Source organism: Dryobates pubescens, chromosome 34 (assembly GCF_014839835.1).
Source record: "Dryobates pubescens isolate bDryPub1 chromosome 34, bDryPub1.pri, whole genome shotgun sequence".
Lineage (NCBI taxonomy): Eukaryota > Metazoa > Chordata > Aves > Piciformes > Picidae > Dryobates > Dryobates pubescens.
In genome coordinates this window covers 4775604-4798519 of record NC_071645.1, presented here as the reverse complement: position 1 = coordinate 4798519, position 22916 = coordinate 4775604, and the positions used below count along the sequence as shown (strand labels likewise).

At 50.4% G+C, this 22916-nt stretch overlaps 1 protein-coding gene across 3 annotated transcripts; it reads right to left on the bottom strand.

Annotated features, from left to right (window-relative positions):
* Positions 1-879: 879 nt before the first annotated feature.
* On the bottom strand, positions 880-22371 carry NFRKB (nuclear factor related to kappaB binding protein). 3 transcript variants are annotated; one of them, XM_054176084.1, is made up of 27 exons: positions 22121-22371; positions 21186-21336; positions 20088-20289; positions 19267-19394; positions 18027-18201; positions 17734-17835; positions 16651-16724; positions 16198-16282; positions 15871-16051; positions 15561-15669; positions 14425-14551; positions 13471-13536; positions 13082-13161; positions 12950-12990; positions 11992-12052; positions 10910-11084; positions 9866-9972; positions 8874-8997; positions 8674-8753; positions 7677-7897; positions 6951-7242; positions 6470-6688; positions 5756-5837; positions 5052-5611; positions 4312-4418; positions 3496-3631; positions 880-2196 (listed from the first exon to the last, which is right to left on the bottom strand). In XM_054176084.1, the coding sequence occupies exons 2-27, from the start codon at positions 21315-21317 to the stop codon at positions 2071-2073; spliced, it is 3792 nt and encodes a 1263-aa protein (XP_054032059.1). In that variant the 5' UTR covers positions 21318-21336; positions 22121-22371; the 3' UTR covers positions 880-2070. The 3 variants fall into 3 exon arrangements, with proteins under 3 accessions (XP_054032059.1, XP_054032057.1, XP_054032058.1); XM_054176082.1 differs by having other exon boundaries at positions 881-2196; positions 5052-5837; XM_054176083.1 differs by having other exon boundaries at positions 881-2196; positions 5052-5837; positions 11992-12049.
* Between the last annotated feature and the right edge of the window lie 545 nt (positions 22372-22916).

Here is a 22916-nt window from a genome sequence, read left to right as displayed (position 1 = left end):
GCAGTTAGTGTGTAGCAGGCTCAGCTCTTGTAAGCAATGATTACCTGATGTTGTCTTGCTGGAAACAAACCCAATCCACGGGTTTTGAAGTCATCAAGGCTCTTGGCTAATTAAGCAAGTGATAAGAGCAGGCTGCATTCCATTTTTGAGTTGACAAAGGCATTAGAAAAGAGGCAGCAGAGTGCTTCAGGCAAGAGAAGAGATGGATGCTGGACAGTGTCAGTGCAATGCTTTCTCTAAGCCTCCTTTCCTCTGCAGGAGTGCTCCCCCACGGAGCTGGCACCCTGGAACAGCTTTCAGTTTCCAGAGCACATGGGAGCAACCACCACCCTCAGCCACCAAAAAACCACCTTCAGCCCTTCTCTGCCCTTCAGCCTACTGCACAGAAGTTAAAGGTTAGTTATTAAAAACGAGGGCAGTGGGCTAGGGGTTATTTTTCAACCAGAGGGGGAGCAACTTGGTGGCAGCTGAACCATGAAACAGACTGCACTTTGCTCCTGGCAGCTGGGAGTAAACATGCAGTGCCTAACCCAGCATGCAGCACCTCCAAAGAAGCAGCCCACGTGGTGATCTGGAGCTTTGCAGAAAGAGCATCAGACTTCAGAAGCAGAGAACTGACCTAAGTGAAGCAGCATGTTAGTGTTTGAGGTCGTGCTGGATGAGGCCTTGAGCAACCTGGGCTAGTGTCAGGTGTCCCTGCCCACGGCAGGGGATTGGAACTTTATGATCTTCCAAGGTCCCTTCCAACCCCTAACACTCTGTGATTCTGTGACTGCCTCCAACCCAGCCCTGAAATTGGCTAGTGGTTGTGCAGAATGACCAACACAGCCAGCACAGGAGAGCACTGAGCTCCTGCTCTTCACAGAGATGACATCCACTAACAGGTAGCTAGGAGTAAACCAAGCCTTTAAATGAAGACCAGGAGAGAAAGCAGGTTAGAAAGAAGCATCTTCTGGAGAAGATGGACAATCTATTAGCTCTTGGCAAGCCAGGCAATCAGGGCACACAAAACAACCAGCTGCACAAAACCACAAGGAGATGGCAGAGAGATCTGGGAGGCTTTCTGCACTTTTATTCTTCTCCTGGCCCAACAGGTCTGCTGATCTCCTTCTGAGAAAGCTTCCAGGTCAGAACAGCCAGGAATTCACGTCCCAAATTCCAACAAATTTACACAGAGGGCTAAAACTGCAGAGGTAAAAACCAACCTAGGGGCCAGGGGCGTGGTTAAAACATTGCTGCTCCGTCCATGAGGCTCCAGCTTGGGTGCATTTGAAACCACATTCCAAGCTTTTCAAACAAAGTGACAATCTGCTAAAAAGGTTTATTTGTTGAGGAGAACTAAAAGAGGATCCTCCTGGTGCACATTTTCCTTTCCAGCATGTCCCATTTGCTGACAGGCTTGCTCACACACTGACTCTGTGCCTCCTCCTCTTCTCCTCCCCGTGGTTACTCGCTTCCCTACAGCAAAAACCGTCTTGACTCTCATCCTGCCTCTGACAGAACCTTCAGATGGAAGCAGGATCTGTTCAAAAGGAGTCTGAGCTCACAGGTGGGGAGAGGGATTTAAAAACTCTCTATGAACAGTACACTGAATGTGTCAGGGCTCTACTTCCAAGGCTGCAGGACGAACTCTGGTGTCCAAGCCACCAGGCCAAGCAGTGAGAGCGAGATGCAGCAAAAAGAGTCTTCTCCAGGGACTTTGAGAAGTCTGAATTATGCCTTCCAAGCAAGGTTCTCTGGTTAAGGAAGACTCAAGGATCAACTGCTTTGCCCCTAACCCAAAATGCACAGAAGTATTGGACAAAAGCCCTTTGGGTGGGAAAAGAACAAAGAAAAGGAAGACCTTTAAGTGACCAATAAACCAGAACTTGGCCTTTACACATCTGGACTGAAAACGTTTTGGTTTGCTGTGGAATTTCTACCTAGACATCACAACACTGCCTGCAGACAAGCAATGGGACAGAATCCAGGCCAATCCCTAGCCATGCCTGTGGTTAAGCTGGTGTTGGGTGGAGGATGACCACGGACTCAGGGAAGTTCTTGGAACCTAATGGATTTTCCAGCCGACGTTCATAGCTGATCTTGAGTCTGCTTTGGAGATGGAGCTGTTGTCACAACCACAGTGGAAACTGCTTTGGTAGAGCCAGACACAGTTCCCTGCTGGAGGTGGGAGGCTGGTACAGTCTGAATTCGCACCTGTTGGAAGTGCAAAGAAAAAGAACTTGGGTCAAGGACAGCCTGGTGAGGCACAGGAGTCGATGTGCTCAATGCAGCTGCTACAGCCAAGATGTGTAGCTGTGCTCTTCATGGAACCCCACATATCAAAGTCCTCATGGAGAGGTTAACAAAGCAAAAATCATAGAATCACCAAGGTTGGAAAAGACCTCAAAGATCATCAAGTCCAACCTGTCACCCAACACCTCCTGACCACTAAACCATGGCACCAAGTGCCACATCCAATCCCCTCTTGAACACCTCCAGGGACAGGGACTCCACCACCTCCATGGGCAGTACATTCCAATGGCTAACAACTCTCTCTGGGAAGAACTTTCTCCTCACCTCCAGCCTAAACTTCCCCTGGCACAGCTTGAGACTGTGTCCTCTTGTTCTGGTGCTGCTTGTCTGGGAGAAGAGACCAACCCCCACCTGGCTACAACCTCCCTTCAGGGAGTTGGAGAGAGCAGTAAGGTCTCCCCTGAGCCTCCTCTTCTCCAGGCTAAGCAACCTCAGTTCTCTCAGCCTCCCCTCACACAGGAGGAGACACAGGGCTCAAGGTGTGGTCTAACCAGTGCTGACCTCAGGGCACATTGACTTCCCTGCTCCTGCTGGCCACACTGTTCGTGATGCAGGCCAGAATGATGCAGGCCAGAATGCCATTGGCCTTTTTGGCCATCTGGGCTTATGTACAGCTGCTGTCACCCAGTACCCCCAGGACCCTTTCTGCCTGGTTGCTCTCCAGCCACTCTGACCCCAGCCTGTAGCACTGCCTGGGGTTGTTGTGGCCCATGTGCAGCACCCAGCATTTGGACTTGTTGAATGCCATCCTGTTAGACTCTGCCCAGCTGTCCAGCCTGGCAAGGTCCCTCTGCAGAGCTCTCCTACCCTCTAACCTGCTCCCAACTGGGTGTCATCTGCACATTTACTGATGACTGACTCAACCCCCTCGTCCAGATCATCAATAAGGATATTGAACAGGCGGGGCCCAGCACTGATCCCTGGGGGACACCACTGGTGCCTGGCTGCCAGCTGGCTGTGGCACCATTCACCACCACTCTCTGGGCTCAGCCTCCAGCCAGTTCCTAACCCAGCTCAGAGTGCTGCTGTCCAAGCCAGGGGCTGACAGCTTGGCCAGGAGTTTGCTGTGGGGGATGGTGCCAAAGGCCTTGCTGCAGCCCAGACTACATCCACAAATATATGGAAAAAAGAAAAAAAACCAAAACACCCCAACCAAAACCAAACCCCAAAGAACTAAAACTGGTTCTAAGGTGCTGTTACCTGTGTGGCCTGGCCTTGCTGCTGCAGCTGCTGCAGTTGCTGTGCAGTCAGGAAGCTCACTGGCTTGTTCCCAGCAATCAGTTTTGTCCCTGCTGGCATGGTAGTCAGGATGATGTTTCTCCCTAAGCCACTGATGCTATGGGAAGAGAATCATTGATAGGTTAGCAACCAGCAGGAGAGGTCTTTTGAGAGTCACAAACTGTCCTCCAGTTGCTACAAGATTAAAGTTGTTGATTTAATTTACTCATGATTTTAAGCAGTGAGGGGCTTTTGCCCACACAGCTGGCAAGTGACAAGTTTATGGCAACATTTATCACTACCAAGAAAGGAATTTATCACCTAAATTAAACTCTCTTAAGCCTGGACTGTGAACATCCCTGGGTTAGTTTGATCAGACCTGAGACCTCTGCACAGAAAACAGCCCAGCACAAAGTGTTCTGCCTTGAATTATCCACTGAGGGAGACACTACCAGAACTCATGGCAGAATAAACACAAAAACTTCAACACCTGAATGCCAGAGGAATTTGCACTGAGGCAGCTAACACTTCCCTACTTCCTTTAAGGAGAGGTGGCCTCAGATTACATTTCTTGGGGTGTCAAGAGGTTAAATCGCCTTCAGACACACAGAGCTCATCTAATAGCTGGTTTCAAGGCAAAGAATGTGCTTTCTTCAGGCTAATTGCAAACCCTAAATCTCTGGGCACCTAAACAAAACCTATGCACCACATTAACTCAGTTCCTGCAGCTGATGGACTTGCAAGGCTCTTCCAGCCTTCTGACCACAGGCCCTCTTAAAGCAGATGCAAGGCACTCACTTGGCTCCGAGGTTGCCCTTGATGATGGGGGCAGTCACCACGCTCTTGCCTTTCACTGGCTGGCTGATCACTGACAGAGGCACTGTTATTCTTGCTGGGAGTTTCCCCTGGAGAAGTTGGAGCACACAGGAGGAGTTAAGCACAGAAACTGCTTGACAACATGCAATTACCACTCAGCTTGCTTTTTAGGAGTCCTGGGAGCAGAGAGCAACAGCAGCTCTGCTGAATCCAAACTCCAGGTGAAGATCACTTTAAATTCCTCTGCATCTCACTCACTCCACAGCTGCCTCAGCCCCCACACCTCACCATCACCTTGGAGTTGGGGCTGTTTAGCCTGGAGGAGGCAAGGCTTTGGGGAGACCTTAGAGCAGCCTTCCAGTACCTGAAGTGGGCTACAGGAGAGCTGGGGAGGGACTTTTGACAAGGGCTTGTAGTGATAGAATGAGAGGCAATGGATTGAAGCTTGAGGAGGAGAGATTTAGACTCAAGAGTAGGAAGAAATCCTTTCCAGTGGGGGTGGTGAGGTACTGGAACAGCCTGCCCTAGGAGGCTGTGGATGCCTCCTCTCTGGAGGTTTCAAGGCCAGGTTGGATGAGGCCTTGAGCAAGCTAGATAATGGTTGGACTCCATGATATTGGTCTTTCCCACCCCAAAGGATTCTCTGAGCCCATAAACCACCAGTGCATTCATCCCAGCACCCCCTGCTCCCCCAGCTCCAGAGAGAGGCCTGTGTTACTCACGGCCTGGGACGTGGACACCACGGTGGTGCTCACGGGCACCTGCCGCACAGCGGTGCCTCCTGTGCCTATGCTGATAGGAGTCCCTGCAGCCCCTGAGGCCACAGCCACTGCCTTGGACACCGTGGCACTGACAGTTGGTAAGGAGACAGCTGAGGTGTGGCCCGTGCCAGGCACGCTCACTGCTGAGGAAGAGGGCACTTGCTTGGCATGAGTCGCTACCGTAATGGTCTGCCCAGCCTTGGGTGGCACCACCCCCAGCCCCTGCACGATCCTTATAGTGGCAGCTGGCTTGGCCTCGGTGGATGCCACAGTAGTTATGGCCTTGCTCTTCTGATCTGCCACCGTCATGCCCAGAGCAGGCATCAGTCGAAAGGCAGAGCTTGTTGGCTCTGCTGTCTTTAAGTCAGGAGTCACTTTCACCACGGTGCTGCCAGCCGGGCTGGAGGAAGCAGAGGTGGCCGTGCTGGTCTTGGCCGGAGAATCCGCAGGCGGGACGGGGTTGGACGTCACGTGCAAAGTGGCAGAGATGCCTTTCCCACTACTACTGCTTCCTGCAGCTGCTGTAAAGAGGTCCTGGGTCAGTTTGACAGTAGTGACTTGAGACTTGGCCAGGGTGGCCATCATGTCTGGGGTGATCCTCAGCACCGTCTGCCCCTTGGCGTCGGTGGTGATGGAGGAGGGCGGCAGGCGCAGCACGTCCTTGCCTTGGATCCGAAAATTGGTGGCTGTCAGTGGGATGCTGCTCCCAGGCTGGGTCTTCATGCCAAGCTGTCCTGTAATAGCCACCTGGAAGAGAGCAGAGAAAGAGCTGTGTCAAAGCTGGACACAACACTGAATTTCCCAACAGGACCTTTACAGAATCATAGAATGGCTTAGGTTGGAAGGGATCTCAGAGATCCTTCACTCCATCTTCCCTGCCATGGGCAGGGACAGCTTCCACTAGACCAGGTTGCTCAAGACCTCATCCAACCTGGCCTTGAACACCTCCAGGAAGAGGGCATCCACAATTTCTTTGGGCAAACCATTCCTAAAATGCAGTCTAAATCTCCTCTCCCTCAGCTTCAAACCATTCCCCCCTGTCCTGTCTCTAGACACCCTTAGGCCTTGAGCAACCAGGTGGGAGGTGTCCCTGCCCCTGGCAGTGGGGTTGGAGCTAGATGATCTTTAAGCTCTCTTCCAAAACCCAAACCATGCTGTGATTTTAAAACATGGTCAACATCTGAAGATGGTTAACCTTGGATTGTGAAAATGGGGCTCAAACTGACCAACCCAGCAACTGCTTGGATCTTTATGGTCAGTAACTCACACAGCATTACAGCTCACTACAGTTCCCACTCTCTTTTCACATCTGCACATAACAATAAACAGGAAACAACTGGGTAGTGGAGCCCAGTTCCTTGTCTCTCCCTCTCTCTCACCTGCTTGATGATGTTCTGGCCAGCCACGTTCTGGATGACAGTGGTAGAGGAGGTGCTTGGAGCAGAACTGCCTGGAGAGCTGGTCACTGGTTTTACAGCAGGACTGGGAGCTGCAGGCAGCCCTGTCACAGTGATGCCTGTCTGGCCTGGCACAGAGCTTCCTGGTCTTTGCACCTGCACTGGGCTGGTTTGAGCTTTCACTGGCAGGGTCATCACAGCCTAGAGAGTAACAGAGGCAGCCTGTGAGCAAGAACTTACTCTTTCTGTCTGCTGCTTTATAACTTGCAAGTTGCATGGATGTTCTACTGCAAAGCACTGTGTGAAGGTGCCACATGAACAGGCAGTGAGGTGACAAAAGGACCACTGAAACACAACTGCTCCTCTGCCCCTGCTCTGCAGTTACTGCACCTTCCCTGTACACCACGAGAAGTCAGATCAAGACATCAGAGCTACTCCAGCATCCCCATAGAGTCCAACTCACCTGAGGGAGCACTTTGCTTTGGGTGGCTGTAGCTGGGACACGGATTTGAGGCACTGATGTAGGTTGCTGCTGCTGCTGCTGCTGCTGCTGGGTTGCCACTGGGGCTTGCTGGGACACAGCTGGCAGGCTGGACTGGGCAGTGACCACCCGCACCTGTGGCAGGCCCGAGGAGGTGGTGTGACTTACCACCCTGGTGGGAGCTGGCTGCTGCCCTGGCTGTGTCTGTGGGCTCTGGGCTGTGGAAAGCAATGTCCCCAGCTGTGGCATGGTAGGAGAGGACACCAGAAGAACACTGTGGAAAAGATAAAGCCAGGTCAGGCAACATTATAGAATCACAGACTGGTTTGGGTTGGAAGGGACCTTTCAAGGTCATCCAGTCCAACCCCACTGCAGACAGCAGGGACGTCTTCAACTAGAGCAGGTTGCTCAGATCCCCAGCCTGACATGGAACAGTTCCAGGAATGAAGCATCTTCCACCTCTTTGGCCAAGTTGCATCAGTGTCTCACCACCCTCCACATGAAAAATGTCTTCTTTAGATCTAGTCTAAATCTCCCCTCTTTAAGTTCAAACCATCACCCCTTGTCCTGTCACAACAGGCCCTGCTAAATAGTCTGTCCCCAGATTTCTGACAAGCCTCCTTTAAGCACTGGAAGGAATGTAGGGTATAGGAAATAACTGAGAAAGCAGCAGTACCACCCAGGAGTGGTGTGAGACAGAAGAAATACCTCTGGCTGGGCTTTGCTGGCTCTGCTGCAGCACTGGATACACTCTTGCTAACCACAGACACTGGTGGGGGCGAGATAGGAGTTGCTGGCAATGATGGTGCAGTTGGTGTCACAGGAGTCACAGGTGTTGGTGGCATGCTGGAGTCACTAAGGCTCAGCTGACTGGGCTCTGATGTGCTGCTGGGGAGAGCTTTGACAGCACTCTCCTTGCTACTGGACTTCTGCAAATAAACCAGGTCAAGCATGAAGGTCTTCACACAAAGTGGGTTTGACTGCTGCACTCTGGAGAGGGCTGAGTGCTTTGAGTTCTGTTTGTCCTGGTGCTAAATCCTGCAATCACAGATGACTGACTATCTGCCTTCCTCAGTGCAGCCACAAGTGCATTTGGCTGCCCCTCCCAGCTGTGACAAACACTCAGAGCACGCAGATTTCCACCTCCACTCATTTGCCAAGGGCAACAACTTCACAGATATTTGGTATCAATAAAAAAGACAAAAGACATCCAAACCCTGACAGCTTCAGCACAGCCATGGGGAAAGCAGATGTGTTCCACAAACCCTGCTATAGATAAAAGTCAAAGCTGGATCTGAAAGACCATTCCTAGGATGGGGAGCAGAAATGAATCCATTACTCTTACTGCTGAGATCATCAAGGACAGCACTTCATTTTGAGCTAGACCAACACCAACATTCATATCCATAGTGAACTGATAAATATGTTCATTAGGGATATAAAGATGTTCACTGTAGAATCACAGAATGGGTTGGGTTGGAAGAACCTGCCAAGGTCATCTAGCCCAACCCTCCTGCAGGGTGCTCAGAGCCTTGTTGAGCCTGGCTTAGAGTATCTCCTGGCAGTGTCTGAACTACCTCCCTGGGTAACCTGGGCATTTGATTTTCATCAGCCACTATGGATGCAGGGTTTGTGGATTAAATTAAGCCCCCATCTCCTTTCCAATCCCCAAAGCATCTATGCAACCCAGTGCAAAGAACTGTACCATTTTGGCTGGAGGTTTTGGCTTCTGCTGAAGAGCTTTCTTGGCCTTGGCCGCGGCAGCTTGAGCCTGGTGAATCCGTTCTGCAAATGCAAATTGTTAGAGCTGCTAAATAGGAGCAGACTGACTTTAAAAAGAGGCCAATCAAGAACTGTAAGTTTATCATCAGACAAGAAATCCAGGTATCAGCAAGCCAGGCTCACCAAACTCTTCCTCACTCCTGTCCCGGTGCAGGTAGATCCACAGCTTGCGCCCGATGTCGTACTTCACGCAGGGATCCTTCTCATAGTGCAACCGATCCAGAGCGCCACTGACAACAGTGTTCACCTGCAAAGTCCACAGGTCATGGCATCACAAGATACCCCTGCTTGGGCTAGCCCAAGTCACAGGCAAGTCATCCTGCTTGGCACAAAACCTAAGAGAGCTGCTAGCGTCCCTCATTTGGCTAAGGACCAACTGAGATGTTGCAGCACAGGATGCTGTTTGCTGCCTCGGATCAAATGGAGCTTCCACCAAAGCTGAAAGCTCTAGAAGAGGAGGCCATGAAGGTGATCAGAGGGCTGCAGCACCTCCCCTGTGGGGGTGGGCTTGGAGAGTTGGGGCTGTTCAGCCTGGAGAAGAGAAGGTTCTGGGGACACCTTATAGTGGCTGTCCAGTAACTGAAGGGGGTGCGGGAGAGCTGGGGAGGGACTTGTACAATGGCTTGGAGTGATAGGGTGAGAGGAAGGCAGATTTAAACTGAGGATTAGGAAGAAATTCTTTCCAGTGAGGGTGGTGAGACACTGAACAGCTTGCTCAGGGAGGTCCTGGATGCTCCCTTCCCTAAAAGTGTTCAAGGCCAGGCTGGATGAGGGCCTTGGGCAACCTGGGCTAGTGGGAGGTGTCCCTGCCCATGGCAGGGGAGTTGGAACCAGATCATCTTTAACCCAAACCATTCTATGTATCTAGGAAACTGTTTCTGGATCTAAATTGTGTGCAGCTACCTGACACAGTTAATTCTGGGGCTTTCCTAGCTCTTTTTCCTCATCCAGAGCTTGGTGTGGATTTGCAGCAGCTCACCAGGGTGGAATCTAGCTTTTATTTGCTAATCAAAGTAGCATAAAAATCATTGTGCCTCAGCCACTGGATAGTTCCTGGGTCTGTGCATTGTATTTTTAGGAGAATCTGATGAGATCAGCCATGAGATTCAACTCACCTGAGCACTTGTGACATCAGGAGCTAGGAACTGGGAGTCTTTAAGCAGCTCACAGATCTCAGCACGAGTTCCTTCTCCATTGGGAAGGCGAGCAGCAGCATCACGAACTGAAAGATCAAACCAGAGCTTCAACTTGCAGCCCTAACTAGGCAACTCTGTGCTTCAGCAGACACATTTTGGTGGTGTTCTCTTCCCCCCTTCAGCATCTGATCACATTTGATTTCCTATACATTTATTTCATGTCATTTATTTCTTCTTTGCATTAGGCCATAAAGTCATTCTGGGGGGGTTCAAGGGAGCCTTTTTCTTTTAAATAAAATAATAGGACTAGACTAGACTAGACTAGACTAGAATTGAATAGCATTGAATTAACCAGGTTGGAAAAGACCTTTGAGATCATCAAGTCCAACCTATCACCCAACACCATCTAATCAACTAAACCATGGCACCAAGTGCCTCATCCAGGCTCTTCCTAAACACCTCCAGGGATGGGGACTCCACCACCTCCCTGGGCAGCACATTCCAATGGCCAATTACTCTTTCTGGGAAGAATTTCTTCTTAACATCCAGTTTAAACCTCCCCTGGTGCAGCTTGAGACTGTGTCCTCTTGTTCTGGTGCTGGTTGTCTGGGATAAGAGACCAACCCCCTGCTGGCTATAACCTCCCTTCAGGGAGTTGTAGAGAGCAAGAAGGTCTCCCCTGAGCCTCCTCTTCTCCAGGCTAAGCAACCCCAGCTCCCTCAGCCTCTCCTCACAGGGCTCTGCTCCAAGCACCTCCTCAGCCTCATTGCCCTTCTCTGGACACCTTCCAGCAACTCAACATCTTTCCTAAACTGAGGAGCCCAGAACTGGACACAGGACTCAAGGTGTGGCCTAACAAGTGCTGAGCACAGGGGCAGAATGACCTCCCTGCTCCTGCTGGCCACACTGTTCCTGATGCAGGCCAGGATGCCCTTGGCCTTGTTAGCCACCTGGGCACACTGCTGGCTGACGTTCAGCCTACTATCAACCAGTCAAAAAGGGTTTTGTTAGCCAGCAGCTTACCAAGGGACAGGATGGTGACATAAGCTGGTCTGTCTGAGCGCAGCAGAGAGTGCTCTCGGGCTTTGTTGAGCGAGGTTTCCTTGTCAAACACGCCCTTCACGGGGCCCACCACGGACTCGAAGCCGTGCATGCGGAAGGTGAAGGCTTTGTGGGGCTGGCTGTAACGGTACCGTTCCTGTATTTGGACCCAGAGAGGACTGGACTTAGCATACAGTGCAAAGTCTGGAAGCTTGTGCTTCTTTGGTGTTATTATCATTCTCCAGAGAACGGGGGTTTGAAATCAGAGTGCTGTATAGAGCTGTTGGGACCGAGACAAGCAGGATTATAAAGCAGCGCTTGGAAGTGGTGTTCATAGGTTTGCAGAATGGGTTGGGTTGGAAGGGAGATTATTAAAGATCATCCAGTTCCAACCTCCCTGCCATTGGCAGGGACACCTTCCACTAGACCAGGTTGCTCAAGGCCTTGTCCAGCTTGGCTTTGAACACCTCCAGAGTGGTGGCATCCACAACTTCCATGTATTGCAGGTATGTTAGGTTCATGGTTAAGCACCTGCACAGACAAGAGAGGTGCCAGAGATACACCTTCTGTTCAGCAAGCACCCCCTTTCCCAGCAACAAGAAGCCCTTCCTTCCTCCTCTGCTGTGGCAAGAGACATTTCCAAATGTAACCTGGATATTCTACCACAGACAGAACAATCAAGGAGAGGAATCTGGGTGAGGAACAGTCATCATGTGTTCATCCTGCAACAGACACTTGCAGCTACTATAGACAAGGTAAGTTGAGTGTATGGGTGCACTTGTCTCCTTGTATTCATCCATGCCTCAAAATTGGAGAGACAAGTCATCCTCACAGGCTGAGGGATGGCAGAGAGGATAGAAAGGCTGGCACTACTAATTTCAGTTCATTCTGGCCCACACAGGTGTTTTGGTAGAAAGCAGCCAGGCTACATGGTTAGGAAGTTCTCTGTAAGGCCAAGAGATCTACTTCAAGGCAGAAGCAGCATAAATTCTTTCCCTTCAAGTCCATGCAGTGTCCAGAACTGCCTGGTTTAGTGGCCATATGTGTTTCAAAGCAACTCTTACCTGCTCCTGAAACACACGCTTCTCCTCTCCAGTGCTAGGCCGCACTACGTAGTCAGTCCTTCTGAAACAAAGAGCACCATCAGTCCTGAGCAACACCAAACCCACCACAGCCCCAGAGAACATCCCCAAGGATGAGTCACCTCCTCCTTCCTGTAAAGTCATCTGAATTCATTCTGAAAGCATTTGATAACATAAACTGCAGAGATCTTAAGCTATGCCCTATGCAAGGCCTGAAGGTGAAGCCAGCCCTGTGACTGATCTTGTGATCAGCACAGAGGTTAGAGGTTTGCTCTGGTAACAGATGTGAACTTGGAGAACATCAGCTGATTTTCTGAAGTCTGGTTACTGCAGTTAGAAAATCAGAGTACCAACTAGGCTGCAGCCAGAAGAGTTTAGCTAGCAGGGGATTCTGTTCCTTTACTCTTCTCTGCTGCCTTTACTCTTCTCCTCCAATCCTGCCTCCAGTTCTGGTGTCCCCAGCATGAGAATGACACAGAGCTGTTGGAGTGAGTCCAGAGGAGGCCACAAAGATGATCCATGGTCTGCAGCACCTCTGCTGTGAGAACAGGCTGAGGGAGCTGGGGGTGTTCAGCCTGGAGAAGAGAAGACTCTGGGGGGACCTTAGAGCTGCCTTCCAGTACCTGAAAGGACCTACAGGAAGGCTGCAGAGGGACTTTTCATGAGGGTGTCTAGAAACAGGACAAGGAGGAATGGTTTGAAGCTGAGGAAGAGCAGGTTAAGACTGGATCTCAGGAAGAAGTCTTTCAGTATGAGGGTGGTGAGACTCTGAGTGCCCTGGAGGTGTGCAAAGCCAGCTTGGATAGAGCCTTCATCAGCAAAGTCTACTTGAGAGGTGTCCCTGCCCATGGCAGGGGGGGTTAGAACTGGATGACCTTGAAGGTCCCTTCCAAGCCAAACCATTCCATGACTAAGCTTTCAAGCAGTGTTAGATACTCACACTCTGGGAATTGGTGTGGCATCTGAGCTGTCTTCATTTTCCTATCAGAGAAAAGAGAAATGTCCATGTTGGATAAAGCTCAGCCAGCTTTTGTGCTGCCAGAAGTGATTTCTCTTCTGAAAAGTCACTCACTTTGAAAAAAGTCTGGTCTTTGGTCTCCAACCAGAGCTGAAACAGTGCTGCCAACTCCTTCTCATGATCTTGGCAAGAACCTAGGCCAAGAAACCAAGAAAAATGGGAAATAGAAGTCTTCTGATTTGTTACAAAGCTTGTACTTCCCAGGCACTTCCCACTCTCTCCTCCCTTCTCTACATCTCTTCCACACTTCACCAATGCTTCCAATACTTGTGAAAACCTTCAGTCCAAAACACACCTTCAACTCAGATGAAAAGAGAGGTCTAACCAATGAATCTTATCAGCTCTGTTTCTTTCTCTCTGGCTGCAGCAAGCTGGAAAGTCAAGTCCTAGAGCAAACAGCCAACTTTGACTACAGCAGAAGCAGAAAAGCACAGGATACTCACCAAGCAATTTCCACTGCTGAGTTTTCTCCTTGAACTCAACAAAAGGTGAGAAGCTGGAAGGGACATCTACAATGAAAACTGTGCATGTCAGAGCCATCATAGTCATCCAACCCCCAAAACCCCACTGATGTAACACAAACTGTCAAGGTAGACTCACAGTGACAGAGAAAACATTTTAAGTGCTCACTTAAGTGCACCTCTAAGTTTATACCTGCCCAAAGGGAAGGATCTCAGAGCAGCAGTGCAAGCACCACAACAGAACAAGGTAACAGATCTTTCATCCACAGGCTGTCAGATGAGATCCTATTCGTGCTGTGAGGCAGCAGGAATTGGTACAGTAGCTACTCCTGGGCTCATGGGAAGCCAGCTCAGGGTTTACAGTGCTCACCAGCAGCATGGAGAACATGAAGTAGGCCACTGCAGTCCACACTGGCTGTCCTGTTAAAACTTCCCACTATGCAGGTAAGAGCCACAGAATAACCCAGTTTGAAAGGAATGTCTGAAGCTTAGCTGGTCCAAGCCCCAGATCGAAGCTGGGCCAACTCCATGCTGCCAGTGGAACACACAGGGCATCATCGAGTTCATTTTTGCTTATCTCTGAAGACAACCACACTGTCTGCACCACAAAGAGGCTCATTTCTTCCTGCTTCAAACACCCTGCCTGAAGCCTATGATCTGAACAGGATCTAAAGGCAGTTTCTGCCTGTCTAGAGGCAATTCATACATGTTTTCATGTAGTTAGGAATCAAGCTGGGTCTTATTAACTACCCCCACACACAAGCAGTCCACCACAAGTAAGGAATGGGGGCCAGGAAACCTCTCATGGAAATGCTGTCAGCAATACAATGATGTACTGTAGCAATGCATTAAAAGCTGACTGGAGCTGTAACACACAGAAGCACTGATTAGAACTGAGGTACCAGCATCATTAGTATTTTTAACAGCCATTCTTACCTCTGCTGTCACCTGTCAAGTACTGCAGGGCAGGTAAAACCAGTTCAGACCAGTTAGGGGCAAAGGAGAACCAGGTGTTTAGTGCACTGGCAGGAGAAGATTGCCAATCTAGAACTTTATCTTCAAGCTGGAGAGAGAAAAAAGCATCCTGTTACAGATCTTGTGCTTCAAACTGTGACTGGTTTAATGAAGAAAGCAAAGCACCCAATAAATGCAGGGGCAAGAAGGTTTTATATACATAAGAATGACTTGGCTGCTTCAAGTAACCTTTTGAGGGTATCTCTGGTAACAGGCTTCAAAAAGGGCAAACCATTCCCCACCACCTCTGACCTTAGTATCTGGAATCTATCTAACCATCATCTAAGAGAATGAGTATGGAAAGACTTCAATTCATTGTCCATTGACTGTCCAACGAGGGCTGGAACCCTCAACACAGGAAGCTCATGGACCTGATGGAGCAGGTCCAGAAGAGGACCACAAAAATAATCAGAGGGCTGGAGCATCTCTGCTATGAGGACAGGCTGAGGGAGCTGGGGTTGTTCAGCCTTGAGAAGAGAAGTCTCTGGGGAGACCTAATAGCAGTGTCCCAGTACCTGAGGGGGGCTACAAGAAGGCTGCAGAGGGACTGTTTCCAAAGGCCTGCAGTGATAGGACAAGAGGCAATGGTTTGAAATTAGAGAAGAGCAGATTGGATGTGAGGAACAAATTCTGCACCATAAGGATGGTGGAACACTGCAACAGGCTGCCCAGAGAGGTGGTTGTGGCCCCATCCCTGGAGATATTCAAGGCCAGGCTTGACAAGGCTTTGAGCAACCTGCTCTAGTGGAGCATGTCCCTGCTGACTGCAAGGAGATTGGACTGGATGACCTTGGGAGGTCCCTTCCAAACCAATCTATGATTCAACTGTCAAACTCCATTACATATGTTAAACCCAGAATGTGGTGTGCACTCCCCAAGGGGTCTAGTTCTTTAACATGTAACTGACATCTTGATATAATTCAGATATTGATCTGGTATAGGTGATCCTGCTCTGGCAGGGGGGTTGGACTAGATGATCTTTTGAGGTCACTTCCAGCCCTTAACATTCTGTGAAGTCTGGCTATAAACCCCTCTGCCTCCCAGTTCTGGTTCCTTACCACAGAGAGAGTAGCAGGTCCTTCCAGAAACAGTATCTCCAAAAGAAGGGAAAAGAAGCTGGAAGATATTTCATTTATTCCAAGGCACGGCTTCATCTCTTCAAGAGGTCTTCAAGTGAAAGAGAAAACAAAGGAAAGAGAAAGGAAGCCACGTTCCCTGAGTAAACATCCACCACACACAGCTGAACACAACACAACACATTTCACACATCCCAAGTTGCACCAAAATAAACCCCACAAAAATCCGCGCTGCAACATCTGCTGCTTCCTCCATCCACGCAAGGCCTTCAGGGCCCTCTGAAACACTTACTCCTCTTTGACAGATGACAGAGGGAGAGGGGAAGGATCCTGAGATAGTGGTGGGATTCCATCTGCATTGCCAAGAGAGTCAGCCAAATCTTCCACCTCGGATTTAATCATCTTCAGCTTTTTTTTCTTCTTGTCTTCCTTTTCCTTCACCTTTTTCTTGACAGTTGCAAGGTCAAACAGAGCTTCAGATATGACAAAAGGTAAGAAGAATATTTAGAGAGCTTCTTTCAAGAGTTTAGTCAGAGTCATAAACTAACTAGAGGTTTCAAGGTATATTCAGACACCTTAAATTCATGCAGGGCACAGGTACCACATCCTAGCCACTGACCTGCTAAAGAACCTTTCCTGCCAGCATTGACTCGAGTCATAATGTCCTCAAGAGTCACATCTGTTGTCACTAGATCTGGGTGGTCCTAGACAGGACAAAGGGACAGGAATTAAAAGGACAAAGTGTTGAGACAGCAGCAGGGGTGCAGAAGGCAATGCAAGGACTGAAATACCCCAAACTTAACCAGGATCAGCTTACAAAGTGATTTACTGCAATACAAGTTGGGAAGTCTTCTAACCCTGAAGTCCAAAGTCTCCAAAACACATCACCCACAGGGCAAAACCCTTCTATGCAATTAAGCATAACCAGAAGTTGCATGGAAGCTGATAATTAAATACAGGCCACACTAAAGGGCTGAAGGGTGGTTGCACACAACAAAAATGGCAATGATTTGTCACCCAGGTGACACAGGTCACACAGGTAAGATGCAGTCCTGTCCCCCAGACTTCTTACAGGTTGGCGCTTTCGTTTCTCGTGGTGCTTCCTCAGCATCATCTTCAAATCACTTTCTCCAAGCTCTATCCTGTCTGCAACGACAAAAATACCAGAGATTGTTTGCAGGTTTCCATTTCTGGTGCTTCACAGACCTCTTAGAATGCCATTTTCTACCCACTGACACTTTCCATCATCTCCAAACTTCAGTATGCTTTCTTGATTTGGATTCCAGGCTTTCAATGCACCCATTTACTTCAACACTTAGTGGCCTGGGTTACCAGACTTCATGGCTGATGCAACCATGGAATTCAGAACCAGCTGTGCTGCACAAAGGGTTTGCAGACTTGATTGCATCAATCTTAGGAGGGATTCCTTCCAATACCTGAAGGGATCCTGCAGGAACACTAGAGAGGGACTTTTCATAAGGGTGTCCAGCAATGGGACAAGGAGAAGGGTTTGAAGCTGAGGGAGAATAGGTTTGTACTGGATCTTAGGAAGAAGTTCTTCAGTATGAGGGTGGTGAGACTCTGGAAGGGGTTGCCCAGGGAGGTTGTGGATGACCCCTCCCTGGAGGTGTTCAAGGCCAGGTTGGATGAGGTCTTGAACCACCAGGTCTAGTTGAGAGGAGTCCCTGGCCATGGCAGGGAGGCTGGAGTAGATGATCTCTAAGGTCCCTTCCAACATAAGCCACTCTATGATTCCCTCAGCACATACACCAATACAGTTTAAACTGGAGGAAGAGTCAACTGTTTTGGAGACTGCAAAAATGAAGCCTTACAAGATTTCCCATCCAACAAGAGCATCTCAAAATGATCCTTTGAAGGATATCGAAGTCATTGTGGAATCAAAGAAAGGGTTGGGTTGGAAAGGACCATCAAGATATCTAGTTCCAACCCCTGCCATGGGCAGGGACACCTTTCACTAGCCCGGTTTGCTCAAGGCCTCATGCAAGCTGGCCTTCAACACCTCCAGGGAGGGGGCATCCACAACCTCCCTGGGCAACCTGTTCCAGTGTCTCACCACCCTCACTGGAATGAACTCCTTCCTAATCTCCAATCTCCATCTCCCCTCCTCAAGTTCAAGTTCTAGTTTGGGTCTCACCTGCTGTTTTCATGTCTGTGGTTGACAACGTGGGGATCACTCTCAGGGGAACCGGTGGACTTGGACAACGTGATGGAGAACCAGGAGGCCAGGAGCTTAGATCTAAAACAGACAGAGCAGTAAATGTACTTCTGCAAGACCTAGTATCAACCTACATGCTTCCATTACCCTGTGTTCAGCAGACCACTGGAGTCCAGTTTCCATCCCTCTATCAAACATGCTGTCCCCACATCAAAAATGTGTCTTTGAGGTCCAGTCACACCTCAAGTCTTTAGTCCAGTCCAGGCTATTACCTTCTTCATCAGAAGACAAGGTGGTATCTCCACACTCCTCTTTGACTTCCCTCAGAATCTTCAGGTAGCGCCGATGTGTCCGCCTGTCTCGCTCTTCTGTGTCATACACAGGTGGGAAGTGCCTTCTCCTCAGGGTCATATCAGGGCCTCCTTTCCTAGCTAAATCCAGCAAGTGCTGGCAGATGAGACACATGGGACATTAGCTAGCTCACCTGTGGTGCTGTAGGCTAAAAGAGAAAAGCTCAAGTCCTGTATTTTGAGCGAGTTTAAGACGTGGAGGTGGTGCAGAGAGCAGCCCAGCTCTTTACAAAGCTCTGACAAAGCACCAGGGTCTGTCACACACAGAATTTTCAACCCAGCATCATTTCTATAGATATTCATTTTCATCCACATGTTTGATGCATTTCAGGAGTAGTGAAGTGAGCAAGTGTTCACAACAAATACATTTTAGATGGCAGCAATTAGCTGGCAACAGTATCCACAGAGGAAGACTTCATTGGAATGGACAGAATCAAGAGTTTTGGATCTAATTTGTATAATCTGTAGAGGAGGAGGCTGAAGAGAGACCTCATTGCTCTCTACAAGTCCATGGAAGGAGGTTGGAGTGAGCTGGGGGTTGGTCTCTTCTCCCTACCGTCAGGTGATGGGAGAGGAAATGGCCTGAAATTGTGCCAGGGGAAGGTTAGGTTGGAGATTAGGAACAATTCCTTTCCTGCAAGGGTGGTCAGGCATTGGCATAGGCTGCCCTGGGTGGTGGTGGAGGTGTGCAAGAAATGTGTGGCCATGGCACTTTGGGACATGGCTCAATGGCCATGGTGGTGTTAGGTTGAAGGCTGGACTGGACGATCTTTAGAGGTCTTTTCCAACCAAAACAATTCTATGACTCTGTTCTATACCAGTCCCTGATGAAGCTGGAAATTCTTACAACAACATTTTTATCAGCCTTGTTCACAATGACAGACATGGTTACAAGTGAAGGCAGAATGATTTGTTAATGAGAGAGGAAGATGTGCAGAGGGAAATGCAGGAAGCAGGGGACAAGGCTGGTGTGGAAGGTGAGAGCTAAGAGAGCTTCACATCTGAGACACACGAACAAAAGAATGTTTCTAGTGCCCTCCTAAGGGCCACTGGAGAACACAGCATTAATTGAAGACCTCCAAGAACTGTGAATAAATACACCCCAAGATGCCTTGTTGTAAAGACAAGAGGTGACAGGGCAGCAGGAAGTGGTGGCACTCACGTTGCGGGAAGCGAGGATCTGCTTGAGCAGGCGGTAGAAGTACTGCTGCTGAGAGCTCAGGTAGCGTTTGTACTGCGACTTAAAGCACAGCTGCCGGTACTTCACCACCTCGGGGTTGAAGTGTCCATCTGCAAGAGGTCAAAAACACTTCAGCTGTCATCAGCTGCTGAAGTTCTGGAGCCCCTATTACAAGAGGGATATGGACATGCTAGAAGGTGTCCAGAGAAGGGCCACAAGGATGATCAGAGGGCTGGAGCACCTCTTGGACTTGATGATCTCGAAGGTCTTTTCCAACCTGGTTAGTTCTAGTCTATTCTATTCTACTCTACTCTACTCTACTGTACTCTACTCTACTGTATTCAATTCCTATGGGGACAGACTGAAGGAGTTGGGGCTGTTCAGTCTGGAGAAAAGGCGGCTCTGAGGTGACCTAATTGTGGCCTTCCAGTATCTGAAGGGGGCTTACAAGAAGGCTGGGGAGGGACTGCTCAGGATCTCAAGTAGTGATAGGACTAGGGGCAATGGAATGAAGCTGGAGGTGGGGAGATTCAGGCTGGAGGTGAGGAGGAAGTTCTTCCCCGTGAGAGTGCTGAAGCCCTGGAATGGGTTGTCCAGGGAGGTGGTTGGGGCCGCAGCCCTGGAGGTGTTTAAGACCAGGCTGGATGAGGCTCTGGCCAGCCTGATCTAGTGTGGGGTGTCCCTGCCCATGGCAGCGGGGTTGGAACTAGCTGATCCTTGTGGTCCCTTCCAACCCTGACTGATACTATGCTGCTCGAGAACTTAACCCTGAGGATACCCAGAGGCTTCTTGGGCTCACTGACCTCGGAAGAGTTTCTGGGCGATGTGCAGAGGGTTTCCAAAGCGGAAGTTTTCGCCGCTGAACAAGGCCAGGATGAGTTTGTTCTGGTGCTCACGGTTGTTTTCAGGAAAGTGAGGCAGGAATTTCTTCAGGTGGTCTTGCTGGGCATCTGTCAGCACCTCCTGCCAGGTAGACAAGCTGACGACCTCGAAGAAGATCTCGGGCTAAAGAAAGAAAAGCAAAGCAGAAGGGAAGTGCAGCCTCCGCCTCGACAGCTTTCCAGCCCTCGAGGCTCTTCTGTGGTTAAACAGCACAAGTCACCAGACAGTGTCTCACCAACAGCAGAAAGCTGTGAGAGAGGTTGTCAGCTAGAAAGAACACACAACAGGATGATTGTCAAGCTCCTGAGACTAATCAAAGCATTCTTTGGACACCTTTTCCAGGACAAGCTGAAGCATCCTGGGCTGCTGTGACCAGCAGGATCAGGGAGGTGGTTCTCCCCTTTTCTACTCTGCCCTCGTGAGACCCCACCTCGAGCAGTGTCCAGTTCTGATGCCCTCAACAAAAGGACATGGAGCTGCTGGAGTGGGTCCAGAGGAGGCCATGAAGATGATCAGAGAGCTGGAGAACCTCCCCAGTGGGAACAGGCTGAGGGAGTTGGGGCTGTTCAGCCTGGAGAAGGCTCTGGGGAGACCTTAGAGCAGCCTTCCAGTACCTGAAGGGGCTACAGGAGAGCTGGGGAAGGACTAATGACAAGGGTTTGTAGCGACAGGATGAGGGGCAATGGCTTTGAGCTGGAAGAGTGGAGATTAAGACTGCAGATTAGGAAGAAATTCCTTCCAGTGAAGGTGGGGAGACACTGGAATAGGTTGCCTAGGGAGGTTGTGGATGCCCTCTCCCTAGAGCTGTTCAAGGGCAGCTTGGATGAGGCCTTGAGCAGCCTGGTCTTGTGAAAGGTGACTCTGCACATGGCAGAGGGGTTGGAACTAAATGATCCTGAAGGTCCCTTCCAACCCAAACCATTCCATGAATCTATTTCCCCTCTACAGTTTGCTCTGTAAGCCCCACAAAGGGAGTTAACCCAGGTTCTGAAAAGGTAAAGCATCTCAGCACTACTCACATCCTCCAGAAGGTCCTCAGGCAGGCTAACCCTGGTGGTACCCAGCATGCAGTCCTCCATGATCCTTGTGCCATTTCCTTCCCCACAGGGTCCCAGCAGGGGGTCCGTCAGCATATGGTCCAGAGAGTCCATCTTTCACCCTTTCCTTCTCCTGAACAAGAGCAGCAAACCCCTCAACAACCCAAAATCCCAACAGAGAGGACACCTCCAGCTGAAGGACTGAGAAGTGGTAGTTGAAATGCAAGCTATAAAAATCCAGGAAATATACATGACATTGGGATATGGAGGTGGTCCCTGGCAATGCCAGGGGGGTTGGAACTAGATGAACTCCAAAGTCCCCTCCAAACCAAACCAGTCTATCAATCTATGACTGTTTCAGCGCTGCTTTAGTGGGCAGTTGCAGCGTGGGTGATGCCAACAGAGAGGGACACTGGAAAGTACAGGTGACCCATTGCACTTCACATCCCACCTGCAGGAGCTGCTGTGTTCACAGAGGTAAATCACAGGAAAATAGAACCATTGAGGTTGGAAAAGGCTTTTAACTTCATTGAGTGCAACCTTGAACCCAGCACTGCCAGGCCACCATGAAACCCCACCGCTAAGCATCACGTCTCTGTGTGTTTTAAATCCCCGGACGGTGACATTAGCTGTGGCAAACACCGGGAAATACCGCATCTAAATGCTTAAAGCGGACTTAAGGTGCAACACACAGCCTCAGGTCTAAAGTGGGGCTCGCCTAAGGTTCAAGCTGCAGCTCCAGCTGGGCCAAGAGCCCTGTGCCCCCTCAAGCACGGTTTGGAAGAGCTGTGCTTGGAGGAAAACGCATGAACCACGCGGAATAAATAACAGTAAGGATTTATTAATAAATAAACAAACACGCCCTTCAAACCGAACCGGAGAGCAAGGAAACACAGGAAATAAAGCGCATTTCATACCCGCTACGCTGGTTCTGGACGTGACACCGGCGGCTGGTGACGGCACCCTAAGACCCCTCCACCCCGGGCCGGGTCGCCCCCGATTTCCACCCCTCTGCGGGCGGAGAGCCGACCCGGGAGGCAGCGGGCAGCCCCGCGGCCCAGGCCCCCTCCTCCTGCCGGCCGCAGCCCCGCGGCGAGCGTTGGGCCGGGCGGGGGGCGGGCAGCCCCCGCATGCGGCCCGCAGCGGAAGGCGGAAGCTGGCGGCCGCCGCGCCCCGCGCCTGCGCCCGCCTCTGCCGCGCCCCGCGCCTGCGCCGCCGCTCCGCTGGCGGCCGGCGGAGGCGGGGCCGCTGCGCCTTGCCCTTGCTGCGACCGGGCCTGGGAGGCGAGCGGCGCGGGATCGTAACGGAGCATCAGCAGGCTGGGAGAGCCCTCTGAGACCAGGGAGCCGAACCATCAACCCGACACCACCACGGTCACTAAACCGCGTCCCCACGTGCCCTGGCCGTGCGTTTCTCCAGGTGGCTCCACCTCCCTGGGCAGCCTGACCACTCTTGCAGCAAAGAAACTGTTCCTGATCTCCAATCTAAACCTGCCCTGGCACAATTTCAGGCCATTTCCGCCCCTTCTATCGCCTGGGTACTAGGGAGAAGAGACCAAGCCCCACTTCCCTCCCCTCTCCTTTCAGGTAGGTGTAGAGAGCAGTGAGGTCTCCCCTCAGCCTCCTTTTCTCCACACTGTTGAGCTGCTTCACACCAGTCCTGTGCTACAGACCCTTCACCAGCTTTCTATCCTTTCTGGAACCACTCCAGCAC